The sequence below is a fragment of the Apteryx mantelli genome, chromosome 21, assembly GCF_036417845.1.
Source record: "Apteryx mantelli isolate bAptMan1 chromosome 21, bAptMan1.hap1, whole genome shotgun sequence".
Classification (NCBI taxonomy): Eukaryota; Metazoa; Chordata; class Aves; order Apterygiformes; family Apterygidae; genus Apteryx; species Apteryx mantelli.
Window position 1 is genome coordinate 4035339 of NC_089998.1, and position 22387 is coordinate 4057725.

General features: G+C 47.5%; 1 protein-coding gene across 2 annotated transcripts in view; it reads right to left on the minus strand.

Annotated features, from left to right (window-relative positions):
• Positions 1–22387, minus strand: part of COL5A1 (collagen type V alpha 1 chain) — a 174428-nt gene that overhangs the window by 25041 nt on the left and 127000 nt on the right. For both annotated transcript variants that reach the window (XM_067309219.1, XM_067309218.1), the window contains 14 exons: positions 22268–22321; positions 19925–20032; positions 19268–19321; positions 17726–17779; positions 11623–11667; positions 11113–11166; positions 10068–10112; positions 8918–8971; positions 8271–8324; positions 4413–4466; positions 2683–2790; positions 2308–2397; positions 2153–2206; positions 1382–1489 (listed from right to left, as the gene is read on the minus strand). In XM_067309219.1, coding sequence (XP_067165320.1) covers positions 1382–1489; positions 2153–2206; positions 2308–2397; positions 2683–2790; positions 4413–4466; positions 8271–8324; positions 8918–8971; positions 10068–10112; positions 11113–11166; positions 11623–11667; positions 17726–17779; positions 19268–19321; positions 19925–20032; positions 22268–22321 — 936 coding nt within the window. The remainder of the gene's footprint in view (positions 1–1381; positions 1490–2152; positions 2207–2307; positions 2398–2682; positions 2791–4412; positions 4467–8270; positions 8325–8917; positions 8972–10067; positions 10113–11112; positions 11167–11622; positions 11668–17725; positions 17780–19267; positions 19322–19924; positions 20033–22267; positions 22322–22387) is intronic.

Here is a 22387-nt window from a genome sequence, read left to right on the forward strand (position 1 = left end):
GAGCCTTCTGGGCAAAGGAAAACACATTAAGTGGATAAAACAATCTCTGCTACCTCCTGCTCAAACAATCTACTTGTATTCCTCCTATTGGAGCCTTCAAATTTGTTTGTTTATAGGAACTGAACAGTGGATATTTTTCAGCTTCCTAGTACATAATTTAATTGCATCTAAATCCTGGGTACTCTCCTCTGAATAATCAGATGCCACATAAATTGCCTATTCATCTATCCAATAACACATCATATAGACACTTGGCAGTACAGATGTTCATAGAGCTGATTCACCAGGAAATTCTTGCCTCTGGACTAGCTACTAGTGTTTCTAATAAGCCTGCAAATACAGAATACAGTAGTTGATAAACACCTTTAATAACAGCAATCAATCAACCTAAGTGTCCTGGTGTAGTCTGAAATCACTGATGCCAGCATTTGCCCATTTTGCTGGATCTAAAGCTGAGCCTGAGTTTGAATCAGGCAAACCAAAAGTCAGTGATATTCCTCTACAAAACCATTTGGGTGTGAAAGAGATGCACAGCCTTCCTCCTTGGGACTGCCACGATGCTGTGCTCTTCAATCACAAAAATAGTCTCTCCTGCCTTCACGTGATGCTTCACGTGCACGCCTCAGGAGCGAAAGACTTGACAGCCTGCACAGGCTGGTGAACATGCAGGAGAAGGACCATATGGCAGGACTCAGCAGCTACCTGCCCGAGTCCTGCTTAAAGCAGCCCTTCCTATGGGTGCTGGTGGGAGAACTTGGCACGCGTGTGCTGTAGGAGCACACAGCATCCCCAACTAGAAACACAAACGCCCATGCCACCTCATGCGGGCTCTTGGTCAGGGATAGAGCAGGGATAAGAATTTTATTCCTCATCACTTTTTTCAGAGTGGCTGTTACTTCTGTTGCTTAGCTACAGTCTCGAGTGGCTTATTCCATCGCATCCATTCTCCCTTCAAAAGTACTGCTCAGATTTGGGCCCAATGGAAACGACTGCAGCTGGTGCTTCACTCCCATTCTCATAAGTGCTGACGAGGTTCACTTCACTGCCCAGAGGCCTGTCCTGTGGCTATTTGTCACAACAAGGTCACACAGCCTCTCATTTCACCTCTTCAGAATCCATATACCTTCCTACTGCCTGAAGTCATTTTGGTCCCTAAGATCACATCCATTTTTGATAGCATGGATGTCCCAAACAGGGCGGTTTAGCAGATAATGTTACCTGTCTTGATGCACCCAAGATTAGACAATTCTTCCTTAATCGGATTCTTAATTTTTTTTTTTTTCCCTTTACATACCTACCCCAGGGACTGTCTCCACACTCGGCTCCCCAGCATACAAATACCTATTTGACTCACAGCTGTTAATCTTATACCAGTACTTACTGGGGCTCCCTTTTCACCTGCAGGTCCCGGAGGTCCTTGTGGGCCGGGTCGCCCTGGCAGGCCTATTGGGCCAGCTGAACCAGCAGGACCTCGCTCGCCAGGAGAACCCTGTTTAGAGAAGGAAGGAAACATTAATCGGCATATAAGGCTTTATACAGCTACGGAAAGAAAGTAACCCAGCAGCAGGACGCTGCAAGTGCATCAAGTGCGGATGTCAGTATGAGAGCATGTTTGATGGGGTGACTGCCATGTAATGACTTGGTACCATCAGCCCAAGAGGTCCTGCAGATTCTTTTTAATTAAAATGCCTGGAATAGCCGAGTTCTTCTTGGGATGGTGCAGGGAGCTCAGTTCCTGGGGGGCATATTATCAGAGTCTGGAAAAAGAGCATGAGCCATTTCACAGCTAATGCAGCAGGGAGGGTTCGATGATGAATATTTTCTTCCAGGAGGGCTGCACTGTGCAAGAATCTCAAGTGGGAACAACTTTCAGAAGGAAAGCTGGTGACTTAGAAGCAAAATGCTCAGCTTCCTCATTCTTGATGTCCTGAATCATCCAGTTCCCTCAGCTTGTCACATATGTTCATGCCTGACACCACAAAATGATTGAGCTATTACACGTGTGTCTTGTAAAATAACGTAGTATCCAGCAAGTAGTAAGACAGTGCAAAGGGAATAACGGATAAAGTACTGAGCTGTGACTAAACCTCAGTTTTGGCTTGCCAAGCTTGTAAATGCATTAGGTGGTGCCTGTAAGGACAAGGATACTTACTGCTGGACCTGGGGGGCCTGGGGGACCTTCGTTGCCTTTCAGTCCCGTAGCACCCTGGAAGGAGGAAGACAGGAAAACAAAGTCATTTCTGGAGCTGTGTGTTGCACTGCCTGTGCATCCTTCCCACTGGAAAGACCGGAGGAGCCTCTACTTACAATTGGGCCAGGGAGGCCTCTCTCTCCAGGGAAGCCTCGCAAGCCCGGGGGACCATCCTTTCCTGGGAGACCGGCAGGACCAGGGTCACCCTGCAATTACAATGATAAATACCTAAGGACCTGCAGACTCCATAAGGACCCAGCTCCTCTCTCTGGACTCAGCTCTCAATGAGACATTGTGAAACATGATTTCTTTCCCGAATCTTCCCTCTTCACCTTTGGGAGAGAGGTGGGCATCCAAACTTGCAAGGAAGGTAAATTCAATAGCCTGCTGGCTCCCCATCCCACAAAGTGAACTTGGATTCATCTTCATCTCTGTCATATGCTGCAGATTGGACTGCAATAGCAGTCACAGTAGATGGGCAAACAGCCTACCTTGGTCCCTTCCTTTCCAGTGAGGCCAGGAAGACCTTGTTCACCAGGGGGACCTGGAGGGCCTGGATGTCCCCGCTCACCCATTGGGCCAGTCTCACCAGTCGGACCCTAAAGAAACAGATTAAGGAGAAGGTGTTGGAGATCAGCAAAGAAAGCAATGAAGAAACTGGTAAAGTTTATCAGTTTCATCCTTTAAGCTGCAATGGGACAGAAGATGCTTCTTCCCTTAGCTGTCATGCATGGTGCCACTGGGAAGCCCGGTAGGGATATTTTCTTTAACATATAAAGGGACATTGTTTTGGAGGTGGGTAAAATGGCACTTAACAATCTAGTGGCATTGGGAACCTCTGGAATTCAAGTGTTCACATAAGTGACAGTTACTACTATCACAGTTATTATGCTTAGGGCTTTTTATATTGAAAGCTTCCTAAGTATTCTACAATCATGCTATTTCTTCCTCATATTGGCCATAAATAATGGATGAGGCTTGTAGTACATGGCAATTATTGACTGCCTCTGTGCCGTACATGGGCACTAATGGTGACGAGTGTAACATAAGGCTCTAGGCAGAAGGTTCCCAAGCGGCCCATTTCGGAGGAGGACAAAAGCCATATGCACAAGACCATAACATCCCTGCACATTGGTGTCCGCTGGGACCATGGTTGTAATTCATGTCACACTGCAGGGTGCCACTTAGTGCAAGCAGAATGATAACGTTGTGATCACTCAGCAACCACACATCACACTAACTATGCACAACAGAGCCAAATAAAGTTGCCACAAAACCTAATTTGCACTTGAGAAGACGGACAGAATCAGGGAATTGCCCCTAATCAGGGAATTTATAAACTGTAGAATTGACACTACCATTAAAGAATTTAAGAGGACAAGTTAATTACTTTTTAATTAAAGAGTGTACCCCCCCAGCAGTTCAGAAAAGACGACTACCAAAACCCAGTCCTATTCAGTCTAAAATTACCTATAATACTGATGCATGAGGCCTGCAAGCCTGTATTCAGGGGTACAGATACCAGTTGTGCAGATACTATTTCCAGATTGCACAGTTTGTTGAGACTTAAAGAAAAAAAATAGCTCTGACAGAGCAGAAAATCACTACATTTCCTCATAATGAAATGTAAGGGCACTGGTGCATCACGCTTATGCTGCCCTGAAGGGCTATACAACCTGCTGGGGCATTCAAGATTGCATTGAACTCTTTGGTTCCTTACGGTCATTTAGTTAGGGTCTGTGCAGTATCTTCTCCAACATTAGGGAGGATGGCAAAGGACCAGAGATGGTCTCTGTCTCTCATCCCACACCAATTTTACACCAAGGTAGTTCTGTTAACTTCACAGGCACCACCTTATTTACAGCAGCACTGGTGAGATCCGGCGCTGCACCACTGCTCACCCCTCACATTGCAACATGCCAAGCAGGATGGGGCTGGAGGCCTTCAGGCACTTTGTCCAAGCACCATCCTAAGGCCTAAACAAGCTGGGCCTCTGCACAAAGACAGCGGGGCAAACCCTGATCCATCGCACAATCCTGCAGCCAGGAATTTCCAAAACAGCACGCTCACTTTGACGCAACTTCACCTCCCCCGGAGCAGGAGTCTCTGCACTGGGCAATCTGCCATCCCACCAGCTCCCAGCTAAGCCAGTGCATCCCTGGGGTCTCCAGCCTGGGGTGCCACACTGGCAAGGCTCAGCCATGGAGCAGCCATTTCTTACCTGAGGGCCTACGACACCAGGAGGGCCTGGAGGGCCTGTCTTGCCTTGGAAACCCTGTTGGAAAAAGGGAAAAGACAACAGATGACACTTCTCACAAGCAGTCAAACGAGGGTCACAGACTGCTCCTGGACTGCTCCTCCTCGGAGGAGACTATTGACTATGAAAGGATGGACACCCAAAGGCAAAAGAAAGAAGAAATCAAACACAAGATGGAAAATCTCTATCTGTATATTTACAGGGGGGTGGAGGGGAAAAGAGATGATCAAAGTCTCCCAGCTCCAGCAAGGACTCTGGGGGCAGCACTCCCCAGAGGAGCAGGTCTTTCCGGTGGGGACCAGATCCTCAGCTCAGCTATTTTGATGGAGCTACTGTGGTTTGCCTGAAGGACTGGCCGTATACATATAAAAAATTTGCTACACTCCTGAAACCTACAGAGGAAATGGCCATTAAAAAGTCAGAATGTGCGAGTTTCTTAATGCCGAGCAATTCTTAATAACAACTTCCCTTCTCCTACTCCCAGTTCTGGTATAATTGCTATTTTATGCTTCACTCCTCAGGAGCTCTAAGGCTGGGTGACCATCTTTCATTTTTCGCGTAGGCAGCACAAATCCCTAGTTCTGCTGAAGCAGGCAACCATGTCAGCTTGGGGTTTTGAGTGAAGTTTTATTTCCTTCATCAACATCTGTTGAAAAAAAAATCACAAATGTGTTTCTCTTTGGATCACCAAATGATGATGAATAATGTAAATCTGAGACCCATGGCAGCTTCTTATAATGACCTTTAAAGGGTGACAGTAATGAACTATCACCACAGCAATTGTTTAGTTCTCCTGAACCACTCTCTAAAAAGCACATAATTATCATTCTCACTATAGCATGTTGACATGTTTGAGAAATGTCATTTAGGGCTTAAAGACTAATTTTCTCATTGCCAGGAAAGATGATCAGGTAAGTCCCAAGCCAATGGTACTGCGTCATGCTAAAAAACTACCCAACACTGTTATAGCTGTCTGCAGATCACAGAAAATATCCCACAGTTGATGGGGAAATGGCAAAAAAATCTGTGTAAAACAAAAGTACAATTTAAACCCTATTTTTAGAAAAACATTTCAACTACTTCTATGCTGGATTTAGAAAACTCCTTTTTTATTCTTTTTTTTTCCTTATCCTGTCTGAATTTTCCTTCCCCCCCCCCTTTTTTTTAAACACCCCAAGTTAATAAGTCTAATAAAGTCTAATATGGCCAAATATTTAGGCATTCTTCAACATGCCCTATATTTGCTAACTCATAGGCAAAATAAAGGGAACCACACGAGATGCAGATTTCAAGTCTGGGTTTTCGTGCATGAAGGTACAGAGCGCACTAACAAGGTTACCGAGGTGGAAATAATATTTAACTTGTTTTTGTGCTCATCTCCTCCCCTTTCGGCATGGCGTAAGGAAAGGGGACAAAAAAGAGGGAAAGAAACAGGAAATTATCTTAAGTGATACAGCACTGGCCATTTGCTTTAAAAGTCATCCTGGGCTTTAAAGTTGGTAGTCTCATAGACAGACTAAACCGAATGATTTCCAACAGCCAAAAGTTGGAGCTATGAAAAGGGCCGGCACACAGGCATCCGGCCGCAAACATGGGGGTCTCGGCTGCTGCCTGCATCTCTGCGCATGTCCGTGTGCGCCCCAGAAGGGAAGTGCTCTTTGCAAGCTTCTTCCAGCCAAAGATGAACAGAAGTTTGTTTTCTGGAAGTATTTGTTCAAATAGGTAAAAGTTATTACCAGAGTGACTAAAGAAAGCCATCAGGGAATACTTTCAGACCCAAAACAATTGAAAGCCAAGTTCATATACACACTCACTTGGAGTCGGATGCTCTACTCCAGTCTCAAAAGCAGCAGAAGCAAGTAAAGACTTCACTGCTTTTTCTGATTTCCATTTAGGTGTCCCTAATGCTACAGATAACTCAATGAAAGAAGACTAAATGTCACAATCAGACTTTGGCAGGCGAACGCTCTTCTCTTCACCTTTAAGCTAATCCTGACCTGAGGATTGTGTGCTTGAAAATACCACAAGCGTCGCCATAGTCAGTCTTACGGAGCGTTAATAAATATCCGGTGTTGCATTGAGCAGTATTTGCATTGCCTCGCTTAGCAAATGCCAGGCAAGTTAATTAAATTTTTGTGTGATAAGTTGAGGGGAAAAAAATGCATAATGTGCAAAGCCTTTTTAATGTTCATTTGCTAGGAAAGGCAGTGGAGAAAAATGCAAAGCTGAGTAGAAGAAGTTGTTTTTTTTCCTGTAAAATAAACACAGAACAAAGAAGAGTCTATCTGCTAACATGCAGCATGCAGTGTTGGGGAGAGCAAAATATCAACAGCAGCAAATGAGCTGGATTATAATCAGTTGAGGAAAAAGAATAAAAATCCCCAAAAACACAAAACAGAAAGATACTAATCACTGCATGCACAAGAATACATGGCACAACGATCATTTTTGCTTAGGGTATCTTTTAAGCAAAAAAGGTGCAGAAAACAGATCACCAGAGACGTACAACAGCCGTATTATCATACCTTCCACATGCCTCATCATTCTCCTTTGGTGAGAAACAATGATTACATCTGTGCAACAAAATCTTTTAAAATTGACAAAGCAGTATGCGCACGATACAGTAAGGTACCTAAAACAGCCAGGAGCCGCTCCTTGCACTGGAGCCACGTTCGGCAAGTGATTATTGCTGGAGCGGGGCTTAGGCCAAACTTTGTGAGGCCACCACGAGGAGCTTTAGCTAAAAGGCAGTAGCAGCAGGGATGCTCTTCTTACCGGTGTGCTAAAGCAGTGGCTGATACTCAAGCAGTAACCAGTATGGACAGAAAAGCTAGAGCAAAACCATTGCATCATTGCTCTTGGCCAGGAATTGCTTTCTTTTTGAAACAGGTGCTGTTAAAACTGGGCTCTAAGCCTCTTCTGCTGTGCAACAGTTCTTGATGTCGGCCACATGAAGCGTCAGGAACAGGGAAAAGCATTTATTTCTTCCCATCACAGGTTCCACAGAAAGTAAAATTGGAGAAGGAAGCTGCCCCTGACCTAAGCAGCTGTGGCTGAAAGCTGAGAGCTTCAGCTGTGAAGGAGGGAGCCCTTCTCAAAGGAAAAATCTCTGCTGTCACAGACCTAGAGTCATGTCACAGGAACAGAGATGTAAAATCCACACATTTCCAAGGGAAGGAGGGAGAAAAAGTGCAGATTTAGTTGTATCACACTAAAGAGCGGTTCAGAGGCCCAGCTTTGCCCCGCTTTATAGGACTAAGGGGAGAGCGCTTCAGGGAGTCCTTGAGGTTGCAGAGACCGACCAGAGGGCTGTGTGGGAGTCACCCCAGCTGCTTCTCCACTTCCTAAAAGCACCTGCCACACTAACTGCTGGCTTGTGCTGGTGTGTTGACACAGTCTCAACCCCAGCCAACATCCTCCCACTTAGCAAGGACCGCAGTGGAGCTGGCTGACTCTGCAGCACCCGGCACAGCAGAAACCCAACTGCCTTTGATGCCAGTCATGAGTCTCACTACATCTCTGCTCGCATTTTCTCTGTGCACGACGCACTGTGACACACACTGTGACCTCTACAGTCCATTAAGGGGACAGAGAGAGAGAAGTTGGTTCATGGCCTTCACATAAACCATCATTAGACCGACTCGTCCTGCCCAAAAGAGGGTTGCTTCCCATAGACCATCCCATACAGCTGAAGAGACACAGACCTTTGGAGAAAAACAACACATGGCAACATCTCCTCAGCTGCACAGAAAGGTTTAGAAAAACCAACCAGCAAGACGAGACTCAGGACTAATGATCTACACAAGATTTTTGGCTACTTACAGTTTCTCCTCTCTGTCCGGGGTGACCAGGCAATCCATCCTTTCCAGGAGGACCCTAGAGAAGAAAAACAGAGTGAGAAGAACCATGACCATTAGCTTGGCAGTTAAACTGTAATGAGGACTGAATGAAATCTGCTTGCATCCTTGCATTAATTCCCATTCATTTTACAGTGAAATGGGGGTGCTCAAAACCCTAAAAGATATAGCCCTTTCCCACAAATCTCTCAAAGGAAGATTTATCTTACAGATCCAGAGATGGAGAGAGCTGTCCACCACAGGGAAAGAAATCACTCCAAAAAGGTTTCTGAGGTCCCCCATCAGTGTATAATAATTGCAGAGATAGAAGTGTTACTCTGGTGTGCTGTCCTCCCAGTACACAGAGGGAAAAACAAAGAACAGAGCAACCATGAAAGATCCTGGTGATATTGAGTCATTAGGAAATGAACATTTATAATCAGCCACAATTTACTTGGCTATTTAAAATCTTAAATCGTTGCGTTATTATCATGATGTCTCAGTATTGCCTTTTATTGGGTACATCGCCTCTTGTCAGAGAAGCAGCTAAGACTGAGTTGGCACAGGCAATCACAGCTGGATGGAAAATACTTAATGTATTTCTTTGCATGTTCTGGAAAGAGAGTTACTTACAGGGGGGCCTTTTGGTCCAGGAAAACCAGTTGGTCCTTGAGGCCCTGGTGGTCCCTGGGATGCAAAACAAGCCAGAAAACATGGTTAAAAAGCCTACACACATTACTATGAAATATCACCACTGTTTGAACAGCAGATGAGCACAGAGATACAGAAAGCCACTTTCCTCTCTGCCCCAAAGAAATGTCACTAAAGTGCAAGCCCCCAGCTGCACAGGGCCATCCCTTGAAAAAAACGCCTGGAGAAATAAGAACCACTGGGTACGTTTACCTGAATGGCCCGTCTAGTTGGAAAAAGCACTACAAACGTTAAGCAGGTTTTTGACCTCTTTGTACCTTTCCCTCCCAACGCTATGAAAAATAGGTCTTTGCCCATCACAGCTCAAGCAAGAGCACCTGGGAGTTACCAGCCCCTGTGTCTCGAGCAGAAATAAAAGGAGAGCACCTTGTGATTTCGGGACCGCTGCTCCCGATGGCAGTTTGAGCAGGGGCGCGAAGTCGCTCTCTACGCTCCAGCTCCCTGGCGTGCTTACGCCTCTCGGATGGCTGCTTCCCGAGAGCACCATCGGCAGCAGCTCCCCCCTCCCCTATCGTCACAACCAGCAGAGCGTAAAGCAGGAGGTCGATCTCATACATTTCCTGCTCGGGCAATTTTGTAGAAAATTTACAAGCAAAAAAAAAAAAAAACCCTGCAGAAATTGAGGCTAAAATCATGAAAGTCCCAGCTATGTCCTAGCATCTGTAGCCTGGAGAAAGGAGTAAGGGGTCCTGGAGGACCACCTGCCCCAGGAAACCAGGGCTCTGGCTGAATGGCCAGAGCACACGGGTGGCTCTTCCCCTGTGCCATGAGGTTTGCATGGGGCATCCTCCATCAAAGCCCCGTTTGACCCTTCCTATGAAGGGGCCTGAGGATTGCTGGTGGCTTGTGATACCTCTGTCCACAAAAGCAAATTTCGCTTGGGTTTCTAAACAGGTTTTTACTTTTTGCTGCTGATGTATGCCCACCCCTCGCTGTTTCATGGAGGTATTCGGTAGGACGCTCGCCGCAAAACACCTCATCTCTGTCTCTGCATCGTAAACCAGCTTCTTGCACCATGTTCAACTAATGGACTTTTATTAATTTCTGCTGTAGCCCCACTGGATTGTCTTACCCTTTCGCCAGGAGGACCAGGGGGGCCGTCACCACCAGAGTTGCCCTTTTAAGAATTGGGGAAAAAAAAAGAAAAAAAAACCATTAAAAATATATATCACCAATTCAGCTGCTTTGCACAAAGACTTTAAATGCCACCAACCACATGGCGACAACACACCCCACCGATTCCCCCTGCCCCTCTCTATTAATAATTCTGTATCAAGAGCAATATCCAGTGACAAACGAGCAGCTGCTCATTCCCCTCAACACCGCTTAATAAAAATACAGGGAAGATAACGTCAGCGAGCTCAGGATATTTCTACTAGATAACGGTCTCCTTCTGTGAGATAAATGCCGCAGCAAAGCCAAGGTATTTATCAAAAATTCATGCCGACACAAAGCCGAGACATTTATTTTTAAAGCAGGCAGCGCCGCTGTGACAATGTTTCATTATAAAAGCTTCGCTTCCATTATGCCAAGCGATTGATGTTCGCTTAATCGGTTTACCTAGTGGGTTCTGGCACAGCGGAGAGCTTCGCCATGCCATGATTGACCCGCGTGCTCCCGGTTGACTCGGAGAACAACACCTATTGTGGTCTCCGGCCAATCCTCGGCCGCCGGTTTGCATGGAAAGCGGGTCTGGCTACGGATGGGCGAGGAGCGAGGCCCCGCGGTGAACCGGGCTCCTCCGCAGATGGGTCCCTACAGGGCATCCAGGGAAGCTCCGGCGCCACCGGAGCGCTGCAAGCCCGGGCGCCCCGGCGGCTCGAGCTGCTCCCCGCCGTGGGGTGCGCCCTCCCCTGCGCCCCGCAGCGGGCCCGAGCTCGGGCAGGCGCTGGATCTCCTACCGGAACAGGGGCCAACGCGTTCTTAGGAGCCACGCATGTATTTTTTGAGGCATTTGGCTGGGTGATGAAGATTAGGAGCGCTCAGCTTTCAAAATGCAACGTTTTTCTCCAGAGGAGAAGGGAAATAGAGGGCAATAAACCAGATGGTCTCTGATATCACCACTTTTTAGGACACGATTCTTCTTCTAACTACCGTCAATGGCTCTAAAACCTTACCTTTGGGCCAGGTTTCCCAGTGCTTCCCCTAGGGCCTCTTTCCCCACGTGGACCCTTAAAAAGACACAAAAGACAACATTTCAGCCCTCTTTGCTACCCACAGTATCCCGTTGCTGTTTTAAGACACCGATTAATCAAAACATTTAGGTGCCTGACAGGCGTTTGGTGCAGGACTCATCCTGCTGGAAGGAGCAGGATGACCCGAGCCTTCGGCACTCTGCCGGGCCAGAGCCGCCGGGGAGCCCAGCCAGCCAGCTTGGATTTTGTTACGACTTAAGCAACATTTGTTGCTTCGTTGAGCCCCAGCCCCAAATCACTGTGTCCCCTCTGTTCAGCTTCAACTGCTGAAGACCAGATAAAGGGTCAGACCTTATCCAGTCAGTGTAGGAATCAGATCGCTTGTTCTTCACCCAAGTAATGGCTTTAACAAGCTTTCAAAATGCACTGGGAAGGAAGAAAACAAAACAAAACAAAATACATGAGAAAGGGAAAAAAAAAAAGTATCGTTACCGTTGGACCGCGCTGCCCCCTTGGACCTGGTTTGCCAGGCGTCCCCTGGAATCAGAAAGAAACATGGGTGAGTTTGGAGCTAGCAGCACCGCAGCCTCACTGGAGCTTCTCCATGGGCTGGACTTGCAGTGGGTGAGCTCGCAACTGAGCCCATCGCACGCACGCCGGCCCCCAAAACTTCTTCCATTCTCGTTTGCAATGAGAGGACACTCGTTTTGCTCTTGGCTCCTGATTCTTGTATTTATTTTCATTTACAATGTTTGGATGGGTCTGGACTGAGATCCCAATGCCTAGATGAAATTCAACGTCTAAGGGAAGGAGTCTCTTAACAGCATCCTTTACCTGAGTCCTTTATAGTATCACAAAGAAATTCAAAGACGAGGCCACCAACGTGGACCACGCAGTCTCGTCGGTGAAACAGCACATACGCAAAATTTTAAAAAGCCAGCAAACACACCAAAGCCAGAGAAAAGCTCTTCCACACTGCCACCCCAAAATCCACTCTCCCTTTTCCTGATGATCATCTTTTTTCCCTTCTCGAGCGGCTGACGTGCAGAAAGCCGGCACATCCCCGCGCAGGAGCAGGCTGGATCACAGGCGCACACACCCCAAGCGGATACAAGCACACGTTACAAGACCCGCGCTACTAAATATTTAAGGAGTGCCAGCAGCAGGGCTGGACCCCTAACCTGAGCAATTATTTTACACAACACAAGCCAATTAAGCTGCCCCACATATTTACGGATCTTTCACCATCTTTGTGAACTTTGTGCTAAATAAGTAATTTAAGACATTGCTGTGCAGCAGCGACAAAACAGCAGGCTTATGAGATCTGACAGATGCACTCAGCTTCCTGTAACGGCCGGCTGTGATTAATTCTGACAGAAAGATGACAAAGACGGCTGGGTCCCAAATCTAGCATTATGTTAAGCTCCATTAGCATGTACCTAGAAGAAAAGTAACGGCCCAGATCTCACTCCCTGAAAACACTACTTTGGCTAGTGTCAAGTTATCAAAAAAAAAAAAAAAAAAAAGGCAGTGGGTTTCGCTTTCTTCCTTTGGATCAACAGCCCACTATTTTTACCAATCCCCTGTTAAAGAAAGGAATAGAATCACTTTCCTTCTATGCAAGGAACAAGGATGCTTAAAATATCACTTGCCATTTTCTGCCCCAAATCCATCATCTCAAAATCTTGCCTTCTCATATCTGGCACTCATTAACCAGGCAAACATAAAACAGGAGCTGGAAAACTTTAGAATCAACTTTTTTTTCAAGCTACTAAAATTAGCCCTGCTGAATCCTCCATGTGCTGCATCTCCATTTAATAAACATTGCTGGCATACTTTTTTAAATTAATTACAAAAATCATAATGAAGTACTCCATCTGGTTTTCCTTAAACTATGGGAGGCTAAATACAGATCAGGTGTAGTGGAGTGCAGCCTGCCTGCAGGTAGCCCCACACAATCCTTTCCTGCTTTTTCAATTCTATTTTTAAGCAAAATTTTGCTCTGCTTATTGCTATCATTAATCATGCATACAGCACTGTGTACTGTTGCTAAGAATTTATATGGCACTATAAACGCACACAGGCCTATATTTTTCAAACAGGGATACGGAAGGAAAGGCATCTAAATTCAGATTATTTTCTAGGCACCCAAATAAATGGCCTGGATTTCAGTAGCTCCATGCACCCTCCAGGCACTGTCAGACAGGAAGGGCAGGAAGATCTATTATTCTGTGCTAATGGGAGAGGCTTATTAGCTCTAAAAATAAAACCACTTATTCACGTCTCAAGTATTGATTTTCTGATCAGGTTTTAAAAACGTCCAGGAGAGCTCACCCACGGCCATTCAAGAAAGAGTGGCCAGATGCGCTTCTGGAAGCTGTGCCGGCCCCGGCGGCCAGAGGCGAATCCCTAGGGATAGCGGAGAGCAGCAGCCCCACGGCACACGGCATGCCGGCCGCGGGCTCACATAGCGCGGGATGAACCCAGCTCTGAGCACGCCTCCATTTCTACATTTCAGGTCCCGGTTGGGATAACCCACGCAGAGAGGGCCCCCCCTTAGCACTTCAACTCTATGTGGTGGCGTGCCGTCACCCTCCTTAAAAAGCAAGATTTTCTTCCTGAACGATGAAGAGGCTTCCCGCTTCTTCAGCGGAGGAAGCTCAACGTCTTCCTCAATAGAGATAGGCTTACGTCCTGTTTGCGGGGCCGCTTAGCACAGCGGCCGCACATCGTTTTTCAGCGCGTTCAACCCGGACCGCTCGGAAATGCTGCTCCTCTCTACAGCTCCCGGGAACTGCCTCCCACCCCCAGAGGGGAGCTGCAGAAAATAGGTGAAAATGAGCCCTGTAGCCAGTAAACCGCTCGTCAAAACCATCGCGGTATTTCAACAAGCCACAGGCTTCGCTGAAGACCCCAAAGGTCTTTTTTGCTCCCTTAACTTTACTGCCCCCTTTGCAGGGATGAGCAGTCGGAAGCTGCATGGTCAGGTCTGGCAGTCCTGAGCTCGGCAGGGCTCTGGCAGCACTGGATCCAGCTGCCCGGACCGAGCCTCGAGAGCTGCCGACTCTGCTCTTGCTGCCTTTGTTTTTCACCTTTTTTTTTTTAAAAAGGACTCAGGAAGCCTTTTTGTGTTGCTGAAAGAATGAGCTGGAAAGCTTATTTCAATTCCTAGATGATGACAATCATAAGAGAAACCTGTGATTTATATGATTTTGGACCCATAAATAACCGCGTTGGACATTGTAATAGTAATATCTTGTAAATAAAAAGACAAGCAGAAATGATTTTTGGATGTTTTAGCTGCAGATTGGGTTACCCCACATTGCACTGGAAAAGCAAATCTTACAAACCCTCTTTCTTGACTACATGTAGACATGCTCATAAAATAGCAAAATTACTGCTCTCAGGAGAAGCAGAGTATAATTTGTCAAGTCTAACTCAACGAGGGCTAATGTTAAATTTAAGCTGAGGGCCTCCGTTTCATTTGGTGTGGTGTGCCCCTAGCTCGGTCTCTCACTCTGTATACAGTGGCTCTTCACTTATTTCAAATCAGATACCTAGGAGAGGAAAAAAAAAAAGGACACCAGAAGAGTAAACAAAAATTTGTATTTTTGCTACTCTTAAAGCTTTTTCAAGCTGGGCTCCCGCTAATAAAGGGCGGATTTGTCAATGAAAGCGCTCTGCCCCTCTCACGCACGCGCGGGCAGACCAACGCACCAGCAAAGTTAGCACAGGCTGCGCGACCGCGCGTGAAACAGCATAAATGGTCCAAAGATTTGAGATTAAATTTAAAACGACAGCAAAATAAACCAATGTATTTCCATCCGACTGCGCGGTGGCTGGCTGGGCTACGCTGCCGTTTCGGAGGCCGGCAGGGGGTTGCGCTCCCTTCCCCTGCTCCCCGCACACGTGGTGTCTCCCTCGCCGCGCTCAGGCTCCTCTCCGCTTGCTCCCGCGAGGGTTTTCGGGCTCCCTAAACCCTCGTGTCACTGCCACGAGCTTCACCGGCCCCTCGGCGGCTGGGTCCAAAACACAACAAACCTTTTCAAGGCGAAAACCGAAGACGTTTCCTGGGGCCTGCCAGGGAGCGCGACCAAGTCTCAACGCCTCCTTCGAGGGGCACAAACCTCATTTAGAGGAAAAAAAAAAAAAAAAAAAAAAAAGCAGACGGATGCGTTTTGTTTCGTTTTATCGCTGCTTTGGTTCTTTTCAGTGGCGATGTCTCAGCAAAGTTGTGCCCCTTCCCATCACGCAGGCTCCCTCCTCAGCCCGGGCTTTGTCAAGGTTCAACCAACCTTTAGGACTTGCAGTCTTATAAACGGGCAACGTTTTGGCCAGCTTTGCACGGGGCACATCCAGCGCAAAGCCGGTCCCCCTTCCCCTCGAAAGGGCAAAGTCGCCGCCAGCGCCGTCTCCGGCGACACGGCGAGCCCTCGGCGCGCTGGGGGCACCGGCAGGGACCCGCTCCGCTCGCCGAGAGCGGGGTCACCTGCGCCGCCCGGCTGCGGCTCCCACCAGGAATAAAACCGGCAGGTAAAGCCCAAAGGAGGCAGATCCCCAGCTGCCGCAAAGCAGCGCGTCTGGCCCCCGCCGCGGTGCCAACGCCCCGCTTCACGCCACCCCCAAATCCAGCTCAAGGATTTCCTTGCTGCGTATTTGATAAGCCACACGGTAATTACAGGGCTCTGGCAAATTCCAGGTGTCACGACTGCCTTGCTCGTGGCCTCCCCTCCCTCCTGCCGCAGCTGAGCGGCTCCGGCGGAGACGGAGAGCGCGGGAGCGGGAAGAAAGCTGCCGGATTTGCAGTTCACGAGGAGATGAAATTAGTCAGTGGAAGAAAAGGCGCATGGGGAACCTCAAAGATATAAACCAAATTTCAGTAGCACAATATTAATGCAGTGCAAAGTGATTTATGTTTTCTGTGCTCCTATCAAACATGTCTGTTAAAAGTCATTTGTATTTAAATGAGAATAAAAAGGAAACTAATTCTACCCACTCTCCTCACACAAACAACCTTTTTTTTTCCTGTGACATGAGCTGGTGCAAAGAATGACTTCACATTTGTACCCTGAATCATCTAATTCAAGCTTTCCTTCCACAAAATAAAAACCAGCAGCATATTTAGACAATCCCTTGACATCTTCATTGCTACTTGGGAGCGAACACTGACTGAGTGGGTGAAGGAGAGAGGTAGAGACGAGCCTGGGAGGTGAAGCCGCCACACTTTAAGGGCGTTCAACAGAGATCAAGATTTAGAATAGCTCCACTTATTAAAAGGAGGAACGTATAAGAGCAGCTCAGGATTTCCAGCAGTCTAACAGACCAAGGTGCAGCCTTAGAAACTGTCCATGCTCTCCACACTGCTACTATTTGCCTCATTTCCAGAGCGGGTTTTTGTATTAATTCCCCAGCGCTTCCCACGTCTTTTGGGGAGAAAGCATCTTTCCCCTGGGATTACACCAACGCCGATGGGTCACAGCACAACCTGAGATCGACCCTGGGAGCACTGGGCCTGGGAAAAAGGGGTTGGGGCCATTGGCACATGGTGCTGCAAGCTCCCTGAGGCACAACCAGCCTCCTCCAGTGTCTCCCTGCAGCCCCGGCCATGACCCGCACCGCCACGTGTCACCGAGAGCGGTGCCAAAAGCATCGATACAGGGAGCAGCACGCGTGGGACTGCTTCAGAGGAACACGTGCACGCAAACATACGCACCTGCCCACACAAGGAGGACACGTACGTGTGCAGAGCTGTGCGAGTGCATATATGCACAGAGAGCATGCGAGAGAAGCATTTTCATCTATGCATTATGAATCTCAAGTTAGGTTAAAGACGGTTCCTTGCCGCTTCTGAACAAATTTGCCCACCTCTAATAATTACCATTAATTAAAAAGCTCTTCATGCCCTAAGCAATGTCTGACAGCAAGGGAAGAATTCAGGTTCAGAGAAATCTCTTAAAATATCTTAAGGGAAAAATATCCAGTGCTTAATTGGAAAGTTGCTGGCTGCGGAGCTAACTGTGCTATTACTGGCATCCACCTCTCTCAACAGCTGAAGTCAGGAGCCTCTGACTACTTTAGGCTCTTGCTGTTCCCAGAGTCAGGTTCAATATCTGCTCAAGGGACCTCATCTCAGACTGCAAATGGGAGAGAGGACCGTCCCGGCTGCTCCAGCTGCGAGAGCGATTTCAGAGGAGAGGCCTCCGTGACCATGCGGGACAGCGCCCGGGCTGGCGTGCCCGCGGCTCTCCATGCTACGCGGAGGCACGCCGCCCTCGCGCCTTTGACAAACGCGCCCCGGGGAGCCAGGGATCCCCTTCACGCAAAAACCAACCACAGGAACAGCCCAAGCGTTGATGAGATGAAGCACTCGGATTTGCTGCTAGCTATTGGTAACGGGTCGGATGAGATGGGTCTTGCCCAGGGTGGAGACCTGCCAAAGGATGCTCCAGCCCTGCGTGGAGAAGCCGGACCAGCGCATGCCAGGGAGGGCTCCGGGAGTCCCAGCGCACGGGAAGAGACCGGCAGCCTCCACGGAAGCAACCACCTTGCTCTTTAGACGAAACTCAGCAAAACGGCTAGACCAAGTGGCTCTTACCCGTGCACCCTTCTCGCCGTTGGCTCCTGGAAATCCTGGGAACCCGATTGAACCCTTGGGGAAACAGAAAAGAGAGAGAACAGCTCAACACACGGGAATGGCCAACTCTGTCCCTCCATGTCAGGCATTTATTGGCCTTGAATAACCCTGATCAAAAGCCTGCTGACGTCTACAACTCTGAACATTTTAATAGAGGAATGTTAAAAAAAACAAAACAAAACCAAAGACAGTCCTGAAATGACCTCAGAACCTAATTTTCATCCAAAAATAACAACAACAAAAAAGGATCCATGCCTCATTAGAGGCCACTGCAAAGGGCCAAGCTTGCAATTGTATTAGATGCCTGAAGAACAGGAAAGCTTTTGTTTTTAGCTCCTAAGTCACTTTGTTGCTTGTGAAAATTTAACTCCTGGCTTTTCCTTTCTGATTTAAGTGCCTAGAGATTAGCTGCTGCTTCTTTTAAAATTTGAATTAGCTAAAGCAATGGAGAAGAAAAAAAAACAGATATAAAATGCAAATTAGAAAATAAAACATCAACACCACAACCAGGAAACAATCTTTCGCAGTTAATTATGTCTCCAGTGTTAAACAAGCTTGTTTTTTCAAGCAATGAACATGAATAATGAAATATGAGTCTTAAAAAAAAATGTTAACAAAAACATAAGTTCCCAAAGCCTCCAGGGTATGTAAAAGCCAGGCTGCAGCTACATAGTGGAATTCTCGGTTTTAATTTAAAAAGAACATTTGAAAATAGCCCAAATGAAGGTGGGTGTGTAGGTATGACACAAAGCATGCTTGCAAATCTGAAAATGGCAGTTTTATTTTTATTTCAGGGAGACCCTGATTCATTAGCCATTCTCCTTAATTAACTAGTTAACAATAGCTCAGAGCTTTGAAGATACAAAGCATAATACAGGGAGAAGTATCACTATTAGCAGCACGAAAGCTCACACGGAGTCTGTTTACACGCGTTATCGGGCTGTCCTGCAGAGCCCTTCTGGGAGCAGCTCTGGACACCTCGCCTTTTCCCATCTCCAGCCCCAGGGCTTCTCTTCCCAGCACATTACAGGAGACTGGTGTGGTTCAGAACCACTCACTGAAGCAATGTGGCCCATTCCCACCAGCTAAGGGCTGGGAGCTATTTTTACCCATTTATGGGGAGAGGAGGGACAGCGCTGCACGAAATGCTGAGAATGCCACACACGCAACAGCTCCAAAAGGGAGGAGGGTGAAGGCTTTATTTTCCATTGCCTTGGATTTTATACAGCCATTCGTGCCCATGACATGGTGATGGTAGAGATCGCCACGGAGGAGCAGAAGAGTCAAGGTCCTGCTCATTCTCCTCCTGCAAAATGTCCCTCCCGATTTAGGCTTGAATAAACCTTGGGGGCGCCCTGGCCTGAAAGCAGTCGCCGTTCCACGTTATCCCCGTTAGCTGAGGACTGAGCCCTCTGCACAACACTACAAGCAGGGCTCAGACAGCATCCGATGGTCTTGTCTGCACACACCACACCTCTCTGGGGGTGTGCGTGCTAGACTTACCTTTGGGCCTTGTCTTCCAGGGTAACCTGGTAATCCTGGAACGCCGAGCTTTCCCTGTAACACAAACAAAAGCACGTTAGCAGAGGGAAAGGTGCCTTGCGAGCAGCTTCAAATTTGCACCGGGAAAAAGGGAAGAGGCCAGGTGCAGAGAAGCTGAGAGCAGGCCAGATATTACATGGGTGAAATAAAGCTGACGGGGGCATCGCGGTCATTCTTTTCTCTCCCTGGAAGCTCTGCGGGTTGGCACAGAACGAGCATTGCTGGGGAGCATGGTAGTTTTTTGCCATCAGGTTTTTCTCAACTCAATGCATGTAGAAATTAGACTAGTCCCTGATACTTGTAATTTTTCCATTTCTTTTCCCTTGGTCTTTTTCTTTCAAGACAGTACACGCAAGCAGAAAACCTTGAAGAGACCAACGTCTGAATACACTCGGGTCACTCCACTGCAACATGACCATCTCCTCCGGTCTTTTCATCTGAACAGTTCACACCAGCCTTCACACAGAGCACCCCCAGCTCCCCTTCAGCCTTCTGCCCTAAAACTGATCCCTGGCTTCTGCACACTGGACACTGCCCTGGCCACACACCCGAGACTGTCCAAGGAGAAACAGGTTTTGCTGTAAAACAGAACTGGGCTACTCCATCCTAAAGACTCACCTTTTCTCCAGCAGGACCAAGAGGACCAGGATCTCCATTGGGACCAGAGCGACCTTTGGGGCCTTCAGGACCATCCTCACCTCTTGGGCCAGGAGGACCAATTTCACCCTGTTAATCACAAGATAGTCACCGATGAAGAAGGCCTATCTGGGACCTTGCATCTACCATCGTGCAAAAGAGCCAGAGACAGCAGTGCATGCTTGGCTCTATTCAGATAATCCCTGCAGTTGCTAATACAACTTTTAGAGAAAGTAGGTCTTTATCAAGTGGCTCAGATGAGATTGGCATTGAATAAATTGCAGACTGTTATTACAGCACTAAGCTTTCATTCACACAGCCTGGCTGTTATCTCCAAGAACAGCCGTCTTTTCCTATGCCCCAATTATCCCATCTCCACCAAAACAGCCTTCATTAGCTCTGATTGCACTGCACCCCTTTACCCACTTCCTGCTTCCCAAATCAGTTTTATGTGCAAGCAAACCCTGAGAAGTGTTTAATTGAGGGCTGAACTGGGCAGCTTGAGACTAAAGATAGGGCTCAGGCTTTTGTGCTGAAAAATCATTAAGAAATCTGAGAGCGGATAGAATTGAGCTATTAACATGAATTGTTACGACACTGCAGGCTCCAGAACACAAAACAACAGTTGTCGTTTTGTCATGCAGGGTAAGGAGAGATGTTTCTACGCTGCGAACACAGGCAGCCCTCTTCTCACCCACAGGGTGCTGGATGGCCTCAGATTTATCTGCAAGGCTCTCAAGTACCCCTTGTCCTTTCATAGCTCAGTATATATATCATCATAAAATACAAAGAGCTTGTTGGTGGGAAGCAGGAATTATGAGCTTTGTTTGAAACAGCTTATGCCTTTCTGCATTTAGCAAGGACAAAAGCTGCCTCCCTGAGATGCTGCCCTTGGTCACCGCAGCCCGATTTCTTCCTTGAAAAGGAGTGGGGGATTGGGGAAGCTTTCCGGGGTCAGCCTAGGACAGCTCCAAGGTGGCATATAGAGTACGAACAAGGGAACTGTTCAATTATACATTTAAATACCATGAGAAATGGAGAATTTGATTTATACTTCACAAGCCTTCACACAAGGCATTCATTTTTGCTTTAAACACCGGAATGAATGACTGTCGGGCTCTCTTGATCAGTGGGAATGATGGGTTGGGCTCCAGACTGAATACTCGGGGGTGAGACACCAAGCCGCAAGCAACACAATCATTCAGAGAGAGGGGACGAGAACAGGCTGGGCGCTCGGGATGAACAGACATGCTGCGAAGTCACGTGCCCGCATCGAAGCATTATTTCGGTTTTCTGGTGGTCTCTTTGTTCCAATGACTTTAAAAGCTTTCGAGACCAGGCAGAGTGCCCTGCTGATAAAGATATGAGTCTACAATAAAACTGCACTCCTGGCAGTTTTCTTAGCATTACTCGGGTTTCTATTAAAGTGTGTTCCTGGTAACTTTACACTTGGCATTGATGGTACAGAAGCACATTAGGCTCTGCAAATAAAGAGACCTACCAGACCCTAGATGCAATATTATGGAGAAAAGAGATACTGGAAATAAATGATACAGCTGGATCTTGTAGGATTCTCAGCAGTCAAAGCAGCAAAACAGGGCCCTCTATTATTACTCAGATTTATTTTACCTTCAAAGAAGGACTAGAAAATTTAGGGAACAACTCTTTTGCTTCATGTGAACATGAAACTCCTGCTCCTAGAGATTGGATGTACCAGGACTCAGAGAAGAAACTAACTTGCTATTCTCCCTAGGCGTTATTCCCAAGGAAATGCAAGAGTTTGAAAGGCAAAGCAAGGACCGTGCAGCTGCAGGATTTTGCTTCTATTCACTCCCAGGACTGGGGGAAGAAAATCCATTTGGATGGGTCTATGGGTTGGAGAAACCAGCATATGCCTCTCGAGTATTTTCACATCCTAGGAGCTGCACTGCGTCATGAGGAATCTATGCCTCGTGGCTCAGTTGGTGAAAGCCTTGCAAATGCTTTTCTCTCCCTGCTAGGGTCAGCCTCCTGCTGGGTTACTGCAGGCTCTTCTCTTTCCCTGCTCTTCCCCGGGCACCACCCGGCCGCAGCACAGTTCAGACAGCCCCGGGGTCCAGCCGCAGCTGCCCTGCCTCTCTCTGGCCACGCACACCTTTCTACAGTGGATCCCAAACATCTCCAGGTGGGAGCCTGCTCCTGCCTCTCAGCCCCACTTTTGCCACACTTGCAGCCCTCGAATACAGCTGGGAGCAACCGCACTTCTGTTGGACTGTTGTCCTCACCTTTCTCCTGACTGCTATGGTTATAATCAGTACAAGATCGCATCAGTCATCAAACTCTTACCCGGTCTCCCTTGATGCCCATATCACCTTTGAAGCCAGGGAAACCATCTTCACCCTAAATAACAGAGAGAGAAAAACAGACAAGTTGTATAGATGAAAGGAGGGAAAAAAAAAAAAAAAA